The 14,493-nt window shown below is 39.6% G+C and overlaps 1 protein-coding gene across 2 annotated transcripts in view; it reads right to left on the reverse strand.

Moving 5' to 3' along the window:
• Positions 1-3,666: 3,666 nt before the first annotated feature.
• The window catches only part of ulk3 (unc-51 like kinase 3), a 92,623-nt gene continuing 81,796 nt past the window's right edge, over positions 3,667-14,493 (reverse strand). For both annotated transcript variants that reach the window (XM_041226053.1, XM_041226052.1), the window contains 3 exons: positions 13,918-13,965; positions 13,260-13,323; positions 3,667-6,488 (listed from right to left, as the gene is read on the reverse strand). In XM_041226053.1, coding sequence (XP_041081987.1) covers positions 6,472-6,488; positions 13,260-13,323; positions 13,918-13,965 — 129 coding nt within the window. In that variant the 3' untranslated portion in view covers positions 3,667-6,471. The remainder of the gene's footprint in view (positions 6,489-13,259; positions 13,324-13,917; positions 13,966-14,493) is intronic.

Here is a 14,493-nt window from a genome sequence, read left to right on the forward strand (position 1 = left end):
TTGTTGAAGCTTTTTTAAGCACTTTCATGTTTTCCAAAGGTAGTTTTCAGTAGCAGGAACACAAGTCCCCATTAAAAGCTACTTGCTCCTACTGTTACAAGCTGCAGCAGCAGTACTGGAGGTAATGAACAAGCAAGCTGTTACAGCAACTCAGAAATAAAATACGTAACAACATGAACATGTTCAAATGGAATTAGAAAGCGATTCTGTGCTATTAGACAATCAGCTTCCTGCTTTGTGCTTTCACATGATTTGATTGGCTCTTGTAAAGCTAATTGGAAAATATGCAAATTTAAGCTACCGAACCAATGAAATTGTGTGAAAGCACAAAGTGGGCAGAGCTCATCTGCATACGAACTGCAGATTTACTGGCCAGTTAAATATTTAGCTAAATCTTAAATCTTGTAACTAGATTTATAAATTATATCTGAATGTACAATTTTTAAAAATATATATTTATTTTCACATTTATAAATCTGGGGAAAAAAGACAAGATTTAAGTTAAATCTGGAAAAAATGGGACCCCATAGATGCCTGCTGGAACAACACAGCATTAACTGTCAATCAAATTTAAACTCAATCCATGCAGTGCCAGCTTTTTCATTGTGAGCTGTTTAATAAAATCTACTGGACAGCAAATAATCAACAAATACATAAGTGGTCTAAATTTATATTATCTGCCAAAACCACCCAATCAATACTTTACACTGATGAAAGCAACCAGTTCTGTACCTGTGTCACAAAGACGGCTGTAGTGGGTGACGTCAGACAAGAAAGAGGAACCATTACAGAATAAGCAGAGAGGTGGAGTTTGGTGAAGCTGAGCGATTGTTTTTGCTCAGCATTTAATAATTAAACAGAGCAGAAAATAAAAGGTTGCAAGACAAACAAAACACAGGACACGGCACTGGCAGCCAAAACAAAGAGACCAACAAAAACGAACTACACAGACAAACAAGGTGAGCTGCTATTATTTACTTTAATTATTATAACCTCCGTCTCCAATCCCGTTCTCTACTCATCGAACACACAACCCTGACTGAGTGAAAACATGCTGCTTTTATGCAGCTCTACTGAAACTCGATTGCTAATCAATCATTCAATTGGAGTCTCGGTACAACTGCACGTGAATTAATAAAGTGCAATTCCTTGTGCTCGCATATTATTACATTTTACCTGCACGTGAAGTGCTGTGCAATCCTCGTGCCTAAATACAAGTATACATTTTAAACCACTCGTATTACACAGACCCATTTATATCCCATGTACCAATGACTATACACCAACATTAACACACTACACGTAACATACAACACAAATAAATAGCCCAGGGGTGGGACATTTTGCAAGAACTTGCAACAACAAATCAGCCAATGACAGCCTGTCAGCTCAATTAGAGTGCAGTGTCTTTCACCAACAACAAAGCAAGACACAGACAGTTCACTAATAGTGCTCCATTCAGGTATCTACCATTGTTTAGATAAACTAGAAGAAATTTACATGGTAAACGGGATATTCCTTTTATGCCTTTAACACATGCATACCTTGATTCCCACAGCAAACTAGACGAGTGCTGATTGCAGTAGAATAGTTTGTTGTTTGCTGTAAAGAGCTGGCGGTGTGGACGTATATTTTAGTTATTTGTTTTTGTTTTTTTCAGATATGGAATCTGAGATTTTGAGATTGCGTAGAAGCTTGTGCAGTGTGTTAATTCAGTGCAATGTGTTCACGCAGGCATGCAGACTTATGTCTTTATTAAAATAACGAGACAGACAGACTGAAGAGGAGTTGCCCCTGTTTAGCCAAGCACGTCATCAACACAGCCTACAGTAAACAAGTGTACAGTAGAATAATAACCATAGTAAATACATACAGTGCCTTGCAAAAGTATTCAGACCCTTCCTATGGTGTACCATTTTGTGAAATTACAAAATGATGCATAAACATTTTTTTAAATTTAATATTTTATTCAAAACTTGAATGCTCAAACTGAAGACTTCTAGGGTAAGATAAGTTACAGTAAATGTCAGCAAAAACTAAACAGAAAAAACTAAAATATGTTGATTGCTTAAGTATTCAGACCTGTCAACTCAATATTTGGTGGAAGCACCTTTGGCAGCAATTGCAGCCGCAAGTCTTTTTGGATAAGTCTCTATAACTTTGCACACTGCTTGGTGCAATTTGTGCCCATTCTTCTTGGCAGATTTGCTTAAGCTCTCTCAAGTTGCTTGGGGATCGCTTATGGACAGCAGTTTTCAAGTCTTTCCAGATTCTCAGTAGGATTTAAGTCAGGACTTTGACTGGGCCACTCAAGGACATTCACTTTCTTATTCTTAAGCCACTCCAGTGTAGCTTTGGCCTTGTGCTTTGAATCAATGTCCTGCTAAAAGGTGAATTGTCACCCCAGTTTTAAGTCTTTAGCAGACTGAAACAGGTTTTCCTCTAGTATTTGCCTGTACTTTCCATTTTTCCTTCAATCCTAACAAGCTTTCCAGCCCCTGCTGAGAAGCATCCCAATAGCATGACGCTGCCACCACCATGCTTGACTGTAGGGATGGTGTTGACTGGGAGATGTGCTGTGTTGGATCTGTGCCAAATGTAATGTTTGGTATTTAGACAAAAAAGTTGCAATTTGGTCTCGTCTGACCACAACACCTTTTGCCACATTTTTACAAGATCCAGGTGCTTTGTTGCAAACTCCATGATGGCTTATTTTTAGTAATGGCTTCCTTCATGCCATCCTGCTATACAGGCTAATTTTGTGAAGTGTCCTGGATATTGTTGACTGATGCACATTTTCTCCCATCTCAGCCATTGAACTCTGTAGCTCTTTCAAAGTTGTCTTTGGCCTCACAGTGGCATCCTTCGCCAGTTTACTCCTTGCCTGGCTGCTCAGTTTGGAGGGATGGGCTGATCTAGGCAGTGTCTGGGTGGTACAGTGCACCTTCCATTTCTTGATGATTGAGTAGACTGTGTTCACAGGGATATTCAGAGTATTTTTTTGTACCATTCTCCTGATCTGTGCTTTTCAATGACTTTATCCTTGACTTGCTTCGAAAGCTCCTTGATCTTCATAAGAACATAAGAACATAAGAAAGTTTACAAACGAGAGGAGGCCATTCGGCCCATCTTGCTCGTTTGGTTGTTAGTAGCTTATTGATCCCAAAATCTCATCAAGCAGCTTCTTGAAGAATCGCAGGGTGTCAGCTTCAACAACATTACATGATTGAGTATATGCTTGAAATTCACTACCTGACCAAGGAACCTCACAGAGACAGGTGTTTTTATTCTGAAATCATGAGAAGCACTAATATTGCCCAGGCCATTCAACTAATTGTGTGGCTCGTTAAGGTCATTTTGTGTGCCTGAATTAATTTAGGTTTGCCAGAGCAAAGGGTTTGAATACCTAAGCAATCATGACATTTCCATTTTTATTTCATGTACTTATCTATTTACTTCTGTTTGTTTTTGCTTTGAATATGTGGAGTAGGTTGTGTATATAACACATATTAATATAAAAACACGCTTTCCTTCTTCAAATAAATACTAGACACAGGATGCCAGGAAATGCCATAGCATGTGTTTATTACTTACAAACAAAAACAAAATAAACAAAATAAAACCTAACCTGATCTCGGGCCCTAGCTAAACAAATGTTTCCCTAACTAATAACAAGGCAGGCTAAGCCTGTTACCTTGTCACCAAAACCAAATCGTAATCCAACTACCTTTTCCAATAGTTCAGCCCAGTTTCACCGTAATAATAATCCACTCTCTTGCTCTCCAACTCTCCCAATCAACTCCTACTATCACCCACACTGAAACACACACACTCACTCCCTTTTAAACATAATTAATTGGTTTACTGAATCAACCTGGAGTTTGTTCCAACTCTATCACATGATAGTCGCTTTTTCAAAAAGCTATTTCTGTTATCGAGAGCTGTACATAAGTAAATGTATGCTGTTTGTAAATTTTGATGTATATTTGCTTTTTGTATATGATTTTGTACTCAAATTATAAGAGCATTTTATACTGTATATATACAGCGCCCTGATACTTACTGGTGAGTAGCACTTTTGATAAATAAGTTAAGGCACACTGCTGCGTTGAAGGGGTGCACTATCTCACGGGATGCACTTTCACATGCTGTACTGGCTCTGTGAAGACAAAGGGTGATTACTCAGCATGTCAATCATAAGGTTGAAGGAGAAATTGATATGTTCGCCCCACTTTTGTTGTTTTTTTGTTGCTTTTTGCTTTATTGTACTGTGCTTTTAAAACATCACATGATGAGCTTGATCCACAGTTCTCTCAAATCCACCTTCATGATTTTTTTCCGCTATCCCTTTAAACACTTCTGTTTCTTGCTGTCAAGCTGTTTTATGACTTTAAAATCCTTAATAATAGTGATGTCTCTTCATCAAACTAAAAGTAGCTGCGTTTTCTCGCATGTGCCGTCATGTTTACTGCTGTATTTGTTGTTGCACGTGTCTGTTGTGGGTTACGCTTCATAGTCATTCACGTGGCTTTATATTCCACAAGTATTCCGCATACTAGTGGAATATCCTACACCCAATATTCGGATACAGAAGTGGAATATTCCTCTTCATATGTTGAATATGCTATTTACATGGCAGAATATATATTCAAATTATTTAGTTTACCGAATACTAGTGAAATATTACTGCCATGTAAACGCATTGATTGACAAGTACAAAGTTATGTTTAATAATTAGTTTTTTTTTTAATCCAATTATATATGGTCCTTTACTAACATTTTTGGGACTATTTTCCTAAAATGTTTCTCAGCCAAAGGGTACCTGACAAATCCTCACAAGTTTAAGGTAAACCTAGGTTTAACACATTTAATGTACAGAAAACTGCTGCGATGAAAGACAGGCTTACAGATCATATACATCAAACATTTAATTTCACTGCAGTGCAGGTTTTCTTTGTTGTTTGCAATTTGCCTTTTCCAGTTTTCAGATGGGGGACAGTTTGCTCCACCCCATGCTGTATTTTTACACAGATAACATTCATTCAACATTTATAAGTCATGCTGCCACCCTTATCCACAAAGCATAGCCACTGAGTCCAGTTTTAAAAAAATATCACACTTATTTGACAACCAAATACCACAGCTTTCAGGTGTTCATATCATTTCATTAAATAAGTTAACAAATCAGTTATGTTTATTTATAATCAAACTGAACAATAAATTAAAATTGACCAATGATTAGAATGACTTTGCCTACCCAAACGCTCTTTTCAGAAACACCATTCATTTGAATGACTCAGCACACAGTACACAGTGCATTGTTAAATTAGCACAGTTAGTGATTAAATGGTACATTGGAGGATTATCAAAAGTAATGTCAAGCTAATAGAAGAAGTTTTCTAGTATCCGAGGCCCCAGGGTGCAGGCTCATGATGCACACCTCTGGGAATCTCTTTATAGGGTCTGAAGGGAGAATCTCCACAACACATTACAATTAACTCTTACCCTACCCCATCGCTCTTCCCCTAAACCTACCCCTACCCCTTCTCCTAACCCTTCCCTCTTCTTGTGTTCTTGTTTTCTTTCACCTAGCTCCCCAGTCTAGCCCTTTGCAGCTGCAGCTGGTCTAACTCATTTTACAATCCTCACTACCCTGTATCTTTAACCTTCAGCTGCAACACTGGACATTTCATTAAATAACCTTCAGCTGCAATATATCCAGCATACTGGACATTTCATTACGTTATCTATATAGCTCCAGGTGTTGTTCTGATTCCTTTTCAATACTAAAGTCTAGTCCATAGTTTCTTTTGTCCTACTGGATTCATGAGAATTCAGATAACACTTTTGAACTTGATCGATTTTGATCATTGTTTGCCCTTTTGGATGCTGCAATATTGCAGTTAACTGTTTAACACTGCGCTCAATTGTTTAAGTAAAAATTTTGATCCCATTACTGTCCCATTAGTTAGACATCACAGGCAATACCAGATCTTATTCAGACTAGGGTTTCTCTTTGTTAAATCGGGTGACCACATCTTGTTTACTATCTGCATCACACACATCCATTCCTCTTTGTTAAAGACATTTCATAGAACTGAATTTCAAAGTATCTGGAAATAGGGGTTACTGAACTACTATAGCTTCATGACATCACAGATATATTGCCTTGATCAGCAGATCTCTGGGACAGATATTGTCTTGAGCTTGCTGCAGTCCTGAGGAATCTGTGCCAGACTGGGGTCCCTGGGTCTTGTTCAGGGGGTGAGTTGCTGGGGTCCTTGGGTCTTGTTCAAGGGGTGAGTTGCTGGGGTCCATGGGTCTTGTTCAGGGGGTGAGTTGCTGGGAAGTGCTGGTATCCTTGGGTCTTGTTCAGGGGGTGAGTTGCTGGGGTCCCTGGGACTTTTTCTGGGGGTGAGTTGCTTGTGCTCCCTCATTACAAGGAAGAAGAGCTGCAGGGAGCTGGCCGAGTCACTGCACACAACAAGCTGGGACAGAAGAGAAGACATTCAAAGAGGACGGTTCATGAAAGCGTTACTTAGTGTGCATGCAAACATCTTAATCCTCTTTGGGAAACAAACGCATCAACAAATAAATAAACACACATTTACAAAGACATCCTTTTACTATCAAAGGGGCAACAACATCCACCATACATAAGAAATGCAACAGTGGGGCTGTCCCGCCCAGTCATTCAGCATTCCTAGAAATGGATTGCTCCACAGGGATTGAATATATGTAGTACTCATGGGGTCTGAGTCGTGGAAAACAGGCAACACACTTCCTAACCCAGCACAACAAATCAGCAGGGGTGGCTGAATACTTTTTTGGGGTCATGTAATCTACAGGAGCCCATTAGTACGAAGTCCTTTATCACAACATTTAGAATAGATTTACTGTTGTACTCGCAAATGTTTTTTTAAAACAGAGTGGTTGAAAATCTGTATTGGCTTCCCTCAGATATGCAGGGTGTTCAATAATTAAAGTTCACAGATAGAAAATGTCAACTGGTGTGAAGCCTCCCTCATATTTCAGAAATTTGCGCATGCACAATCATGGCGATATCTGCTTATTTAACGGTCTACCAATTTCCTCTGACACCTGTAATACTAAACTTGTGGGCTAGATTGCTCATTGAAATGTTTTTCTGCATATTTCAAGGTGTATTCAGGTATACCAAGATAGAAGAACATAAGAACATAAGAAATGGCAAAAACGTAGATGAAGAAAAAAAATAGCAAACATATTAAATGATTACTTTTCACAAGTTTTTACAAAGGAGAATACGGACAGCATGCCCCACATGTCATCCAGTTCCTATCCAGTTTTAAATAACTTTAGCATAACCGAGGCAGAAGTGTTAAAGGGACTAGGAGCTCTTAAAATAAACAAATCCCCTGGGCCAGATGAGGAAAAACCTCAGAATGGAGTGTGGTAACCAGCGGTGTACCACAGGGATCAGTATTAGGTCCTCTGCTATTCCTAATCTACATTAATGATTTAGATTCTGGTGTAGTAAGCAAACTTGTTAAATTTGCAGACGACACAAAAGTAGGAGGAGTGGCAAACACTGTTGCAGCAGCAAAGGTCATTCAAAATGATCTAGACAAGATTCAGAACTGGGCAGACACATGGCAAATGACATTTAATAGAGAAAAGTGTAAGGTACTGCACGCAGGAAATAAAAATGTACATTATAAATATCATAGGCGAGATATTGAAATTGGAGAAAGAATCTATGAAAAAGACCTAGGAGTTTTTGTTGACTCAGAAATGTCTTCATCTAGGCAATGTGGGGAAGCTATAAAAAAGGCTAACAAGATGCTCGGATACATTGTGAAAAGTGTTGAATTTAAATCAAGGGAAGTAATGTTAAAACTGTACAATGCACTAGTAAGACCTCATCTTGAATATTGTGTGCAGTTCTGGTCACCTCGCTATAAAAAAGATATTGCTGCTCTAGAAAGAGTGCAAAGAAGAGCGACCAGAATTATTCCGGGCTTAAAAGGCATGTCATATGCAGACAGGCTAAAAGAATTGAATCTGTTCAGTCTTGAACAAAGAAGACTACGTGGAGATCTGATTCAAGCATTCAAAATTCTAAAAGGTATTGACAGTGTCGACCCAAGGGACTTTTTCAGCCTGAAAAAAGAAACAAGGACCAGGGGTCACAAATGGAGTTTAGAAAAAGGGGCATTCAGAACAGAAAATAGGAGGCACTTTTTTACACAGAGAATTGTGAGGGTCTGGAATCAACTCCCCAGTAATGTTGTTGAAGCTGACACCCTGGGATCTTTCAAGAAGCTGCTTGATAAGATTCTGGGATCAATAAGCTACTAACAACCAAACGAGCAAGATGGGCCGAATGGCCTCCTCTCGTTTGTAAACTTTCTTATGTTCTTATGTTCTTATGATCCTCCCAATAGTACTCAAAGAAATGAAAGAAGTTATTTACAAACCGCTAACCAAGATCGTGCAGCAGTCTCTTGACACTGGGGTACAGACTGGAAAATTGCAAACGTAATACCGATCCACAAAAAGGGAAACAAAACTGAACCAGGTAACTACAGACCAGTAAGCCTGACTTCTACTATATGCAAACTTATGGAAACTATAATAAGATGCAAAGTGGTAAAGTACCTATATGGTAACAGGGTGCTGGGAGACAGTCAACATGGTTTTAGAAAAGGGAGATCGTGTCTAACTAACTTGCTTGATTTTTTTGAATGCAACTTCGATAATGGATAATTGCAAAGCATATGACATGGTTTATTTAGATTTCCAGAAAGCTTTTGACAAAGTCCCGCACAAAAGATTAATTCTCAAACTGAACGCAGCAGGGATTCAAGGAAACATGTACATGGATTAGGGAGTGGTTAACATGTAGAAAACAGAAAGTACTGATTAGAGGAGAAACCTCAGAATGGAGTGTGGTAACCAGTGGAGTACCACAGGGATCATTAGGTTACTTTGCTATTCCTAATCTACATTAATGATTTAGATTCTGGTGTAGTAAGCAAACTTGTTAAATTTGCAGACGACACAAAAGTAGGAGTGGCAAACACTGTTGCAGCAGCAAAGGTCATTCAAAATGATCTAGACAAGAAACTGGCAGACACATGGCAAATTACATTTAAGAGAGAAAAGTGTAAGGTACTGCACGCAGGAAATAAAAATGTGCATTATAAATATCATATCGGAGATAATGAAATTGGAGAAGGAATCTATGAAAAAGACCTAGGAGTTTTTGATGACTCAAATGTCTTCATCTAGACTATGTGGGGAAGCTATAAAAAAGGCCAACAAGATGCTTGGATACATTGTGAAAAGTGCTAAATTTAAATCAAGGGAAGTAATGTTAAAACTGTACAATGCATTAGTAAGACCTCATCTTGAATATTGTGTTCAGTTCTGGTCACCTTGCTATAAAAAAGATATTGCTGCTCTAGAAAGAGTGCAAAGAAGAGCGACCAGAATTATTCCGGGTTTAAAAGGCATGTCATATGCAGACAGGCTAAAAGAATTGAATCTGTTCAGTCTTGAACAAAGAAGACTACGCAGCGACCTAATTCAAGCATTCAAAATTCTAAAAGGTATTGACAATGTCGACCCAAGGGACTTTTTCGACCTGAAAAAAGAAACAAGGACCAGGGGTCACAAATGGAGATTAGACAAAGGGGCATTTAGAACAGAAAATAGAGGCACTTTTTTACACAGAGAATTGTGAGGGTCTGGAATCAACTCCCCAGTAATGTTGTTGAAGCTGACACCCTGGGATCCTTCAAGAAGCTGCTTGATGAGATTCTGGGATCAATAAGCTACCAACAACCAAACAAGCAAGATGGGCCGAATGGCCTCCTCTCGTTTGTGAACTTTCTTTTGTTCTTATGTTATTAACTTCTCACAGTATCAGCATCATGATTTCTGCAGCAGATTCTTCAGGATCTAATTACTGCATCATTTAAATCATTCAAATACGAACCTTCCGGAATCATAACATTCATACATAAATAAACTAAAAAGACTAGCCAACCTGCATATTGGATGTTTGCTTTCCACAACCCCAGGGCCTGTATTAATCATTTAAACAGTGGTGGTATTTAGATCAATCGAATAAATCCCAAATTCTGATTTAAATTCTCTGATACAGTATCAGAACCCCAGTCTAGCTTATCGGGTATCACAATATTGGTACAGATGAATAAATGCAGAATGACTAGGGCATTTGCAGCTAATTTACCCATTCCAATCCCATGCTCAATACATATCTTGGTGTACCTGAATACACTGTGAAATATACAGAAAAAAAGTTTCAATGAGAGATCTAGCCCACAGGTTTAGTATTACTGGTGTCAGAGGAAATTGGTAGACTGTTAAAGCAGATATTGCCATGATTGTGCATGCGCAAATTTCTGAAATATGAGGGAGGCCTCACACCAGTTGACATTTTCTGTCTGTGAACTTTGATTATTGAACACCCTGCAAATCTGTGAACTTTAATAACACTATGTAACACAGTTTTTGTTTTTGGGTAGTAAGTGTTATTTCCTAATTGCTTATGCCTTAAAAGTATAGAAAATGGCTATTATTCCCCACAAACTTTGCTTTTGTGACCAGGACAGTGATATTTCAAAATATCACTATTTCCAATGGGAAAACGGGCAAATGTGTGTCTTTTCATTCACATAAAGTCAGAAAAAACAACATATGAATCCAAATTAACATGTATTTATAATAAAGTAATACAAAAATGACTACAAAAGATTTAGAAGTGAGTAGTTTTTCGAGATTTACAATTACATTGTATTTACAATATAATCGTAAAACTCGAAAAACTACTCGCTTCTAAATCTTTTTGTAAAAAAAATTTGTCACACCCTGCGTATCTCTGAACTTTAATTATTGAACACCCTGTATATTTGTGAACTACAATCACACCCTGCATATTTGTGAACTACAATCACACCCTGCATATCTGTGAACTTTATTGAACACCCTGCATATCTGTGAACTACAATCACACCCTGCATATCTGTGAACTACAATCACACCTTGCATATCTGTGAACTACAATCACACCCTGCATATATATGAACTTTACTGAACACCCTGCATATCTGTGAACTTTAATTATTGAACACCCTGCATATCTGTGCACTTCAATCTCACCCTGCATATCTATGAACTTTAATCACACCCTGTATATCTGCAAACTTTAATCATTGAACACCTTGCATATCTGTGAACTTTAATCATTGAAAGTTGAACAGGGGGTCTGAATAGACTCTCATTCTGGAATTTCTTCTGTACTTACTAAATATCTTGGCATCCCTGAATAGACCCCTTGTAAAAGTTTTTTAAAGTAAAAGCATAGCAAAGTGTAATAAGGCAATAGTCAATCATTGTAAAGAACAGGGAAGCACTGTAAAGCCCAATGAGGTAAAAGCACATTTAATAACATGGCAAAGCTTGTTAAACTATGACAGCATGGGAACATTGCTAAATTATAGTGCAGAGTTACTGTGGTGAACTAATATAATGGATACCTGTCCAATATTCAAATACATTGTTTTATTTGACTCTGATTGGTATTGCATTAAAAGTTCAAGTCTTGAAAGTCACCATTGTAGAGCTAATTATAGAATACTGCTTCTATTTAAAGACTGGACAATTACAGGATCCGTTCAAGGATACCAAGATATTTCATAATTAAGGGAACTTACTAAATATCTCGTAGTGAGGATTTTTGAAGAGGTTTTTACGAAGAATAAAAGGTTGCACCCAGGCATTCTTACTTCGGTAGGAAATGTGTACATTTAAATGCACTTTAAAATAGAAAAAGACAGTTCTACATTCATTTATCTGCCCCGCGAGTGAAGGCAGTGTTTCTAAAGTGATACAATCCACACTGCTGCCACAGTTCTCCACTGTGCAGTGTGGAGTAATGGAGCTCAGTGGAGTTCCTGTGTTTCAGCAGCTGGGTCAATGCCCCAAGCTCCAGAGGAATGTGCTTCTCTGGCAGCCAGGCAGACAGCACAGGAATCCTCAATTAGAACCAGACTGCAAAGCCAGGCAGTACAACCAACACAAACTGCTTTCAATTAAACCAGCAGCTTTCAGTTTCTCCAAATAAAATGTAATCTTGTAAAAAACATTCTTGTATGTCTGCTATTGTGTGCTGTTGATTAACCATGTCATTGCCACTAATCAAACTGAGCTACATTTCAGTAACAGGAAAACAATTTCCAAACAAAATATCAAGCAGCAGCAGCACTTACTGTTCTTATTTTACAGGAGATTTTCACTGTCACACTGCCTCCCTCCCAGTCCCTTAGCTCTAACCACTAGATCACACTGCCTCCCAGTCATGGCTGTTACTAACCCACATCGCCTCTCATTTTATTTTGCAGTCTGCAGTGGAATCCTGCCAAAGTAAAATCTGGAGGCTGTCAGCCCAGTGGTACCTATATTGGCCCCTGGCATTGTCAGCCTCTCAGCTTGGCTGCTTCTAGACACCAGGGCTGCTTTACAGCTGAGCGCCCAGAGATCAATCCCCAGCCCCTCCCCCCACAACAGCCAGTCCAGCCACCATCCCAGGTGTCAGGAAGTGTCAGCTCGCAGTTAAATTGAAGCAAGCCCTTCTACAGGAGGAGGGGGGAGGGATCAGATTCACTTTCACAAGAAGTAGTTTATAGGTCTATTTCACAGTATGGAGGAGGGAGAGGCAATGTGGTCTAGTGGTTAGAGTTGAGGGGCTGGGAGGGAGGCAGAGTGGTCTAGTGGTTAGAGCTGAAAGACTGGGAGGGAGGCTGAGTGGTCTAGTTGTTACAGCAGAGAGACTGGGAGGGAGGCTAAGTGGTCGAGTGGTTAGAGCTGAGAGACAGAGAGAGGCAGAGTGGTCTAGTGGTTAGAGCTGAGGGACTGGGAGGGAGGCAGTGGTCTAGTGGTTAGACTAGAGAGTCTGGAGGGAGACAGAGTGGACTAGTGGAGGTCAGAGCTGAGAGACAGAGAGGCAGAGCGGTCTAATGGTTAGAGCTGAGGGACTGGGAGGGAAGCAGTGCTCTAGTGGTTAGAATAGAGAGACTGGGAGGGAGAAAGAGTGGTCTAGTAGTTACAGCTGAGACACTGGAGGGAGGCAGAGTGGACTAGTGGTTAGAGGTGAGGGACTGGGAGGAAGGCAGAGTGGTCTAGTGGTTAGAGCTTAGGGTATTTGTACTCATGCTTGATGAAACACTTGTCTAGCAGTTTGTAATACTCACAGCTTCTGACAGACTCCGAGAGAGGCTCCCTGTCCATCGTGGCTTCAGTCTGGGCCTCTCTCATCTGCAACACACACACGCCTTCAAAACCTTGCACACAAACAAGGAGTATCGCACATACTGCCCCCTGGTGGAGACTGTCTTCACACCAGGACAGGGAGAACTGCAAACAATGCCCCCTGGTGGAGATTGTCTTCACACCAGACACACAGCAGCCAAGAAATCTAGCGCAGGTTCCCCACTACAAACCCTTCAAATGTGTTGCTTGTTTTTGAAGAGGGGAGATCATCTATTCAGGCACACACAGATAATTAATAAACAAGGGGTTTAAATATCCTAACCCCAGTCATTTGGATAATGGGTAACATTTTGGGGTACATTTAGAAACTCAATGACAATCGTTTTGACCATTTCATCACCGGACACAAAGACACAGTTGAAACGTCTGTCACTGAATTTCTTAAATGTACCACTACTTCGTGTTTAATAGGGAAGGATGAAATGTTTTGGGGTACAACTGCATTGTTAAATAACTCATTTGGATATATCTGAGGGACACTTGTCTATCCAGGGATACCACGATATTGGTATAATTCTTTCAGAACAAACATCCTTTTGAAAGCCTTTCGGAGAGTCTCCAATATAATAAAAATCTCACCTTCAGCTGCTCTTTGAGGTACTCTGCTCTGCTCATCAAGCTCTTAATCTGGAAGATTAAAACAAAAGCATCACAAGGGAATCGAGTTCAGTGGCCCAAGGTGGAAATACACAACTGGTTGTCGAGTTCAAACACATCCACAGTTTAGTTAACTACAATGAAATGTGTAGTCATTCACTAAGCATTTAAACAAAGCTGAGATACTCACAACAACATTCATTCACTATGTTATTTACACACTTTGTTGTTACAGTTTATTTGAGATTATTCTGCTTTATTTACTAAATTGGTATATGCGTTTGTCTGTGGATTGTGCTGCTTTGAGAATGGCTCTGGAGACAGCGTGACTCCTCCCTCTGGCTCTGGGGGCAGCGGGGCTTCTCCCTCTGGCTCTGGGGGCAGCGGGGCTTCTCCCTCTGGCTTTGGGGGCAGCTACTCCTCCCTCGGGACAGCAACCACAACTCTGGCATCGGCAGCAGCAACTCTAGCTGTTTTGTCAAATGGCTATTACTCAATCAAATCACTAATCTGAGCACGGTCCAGTCCCAGTTGCTTTGGGTTTATACCGGGAACTAC

The sequence above is a fragment of the Polyodon spathula genome, chromosome 24, assembly GCF_017654505.1.
Source record: "Polyodon spathula isolate WHYD16114869_AA chromosome 24, ASM1765450v1, whole genome shotgun sequence".
NCBI lineage: Eukaryota > Metazoa > Chordata > Actinopteri > Acipenseriformes > Polyodontidae > Polyodon > Polyodon spathula.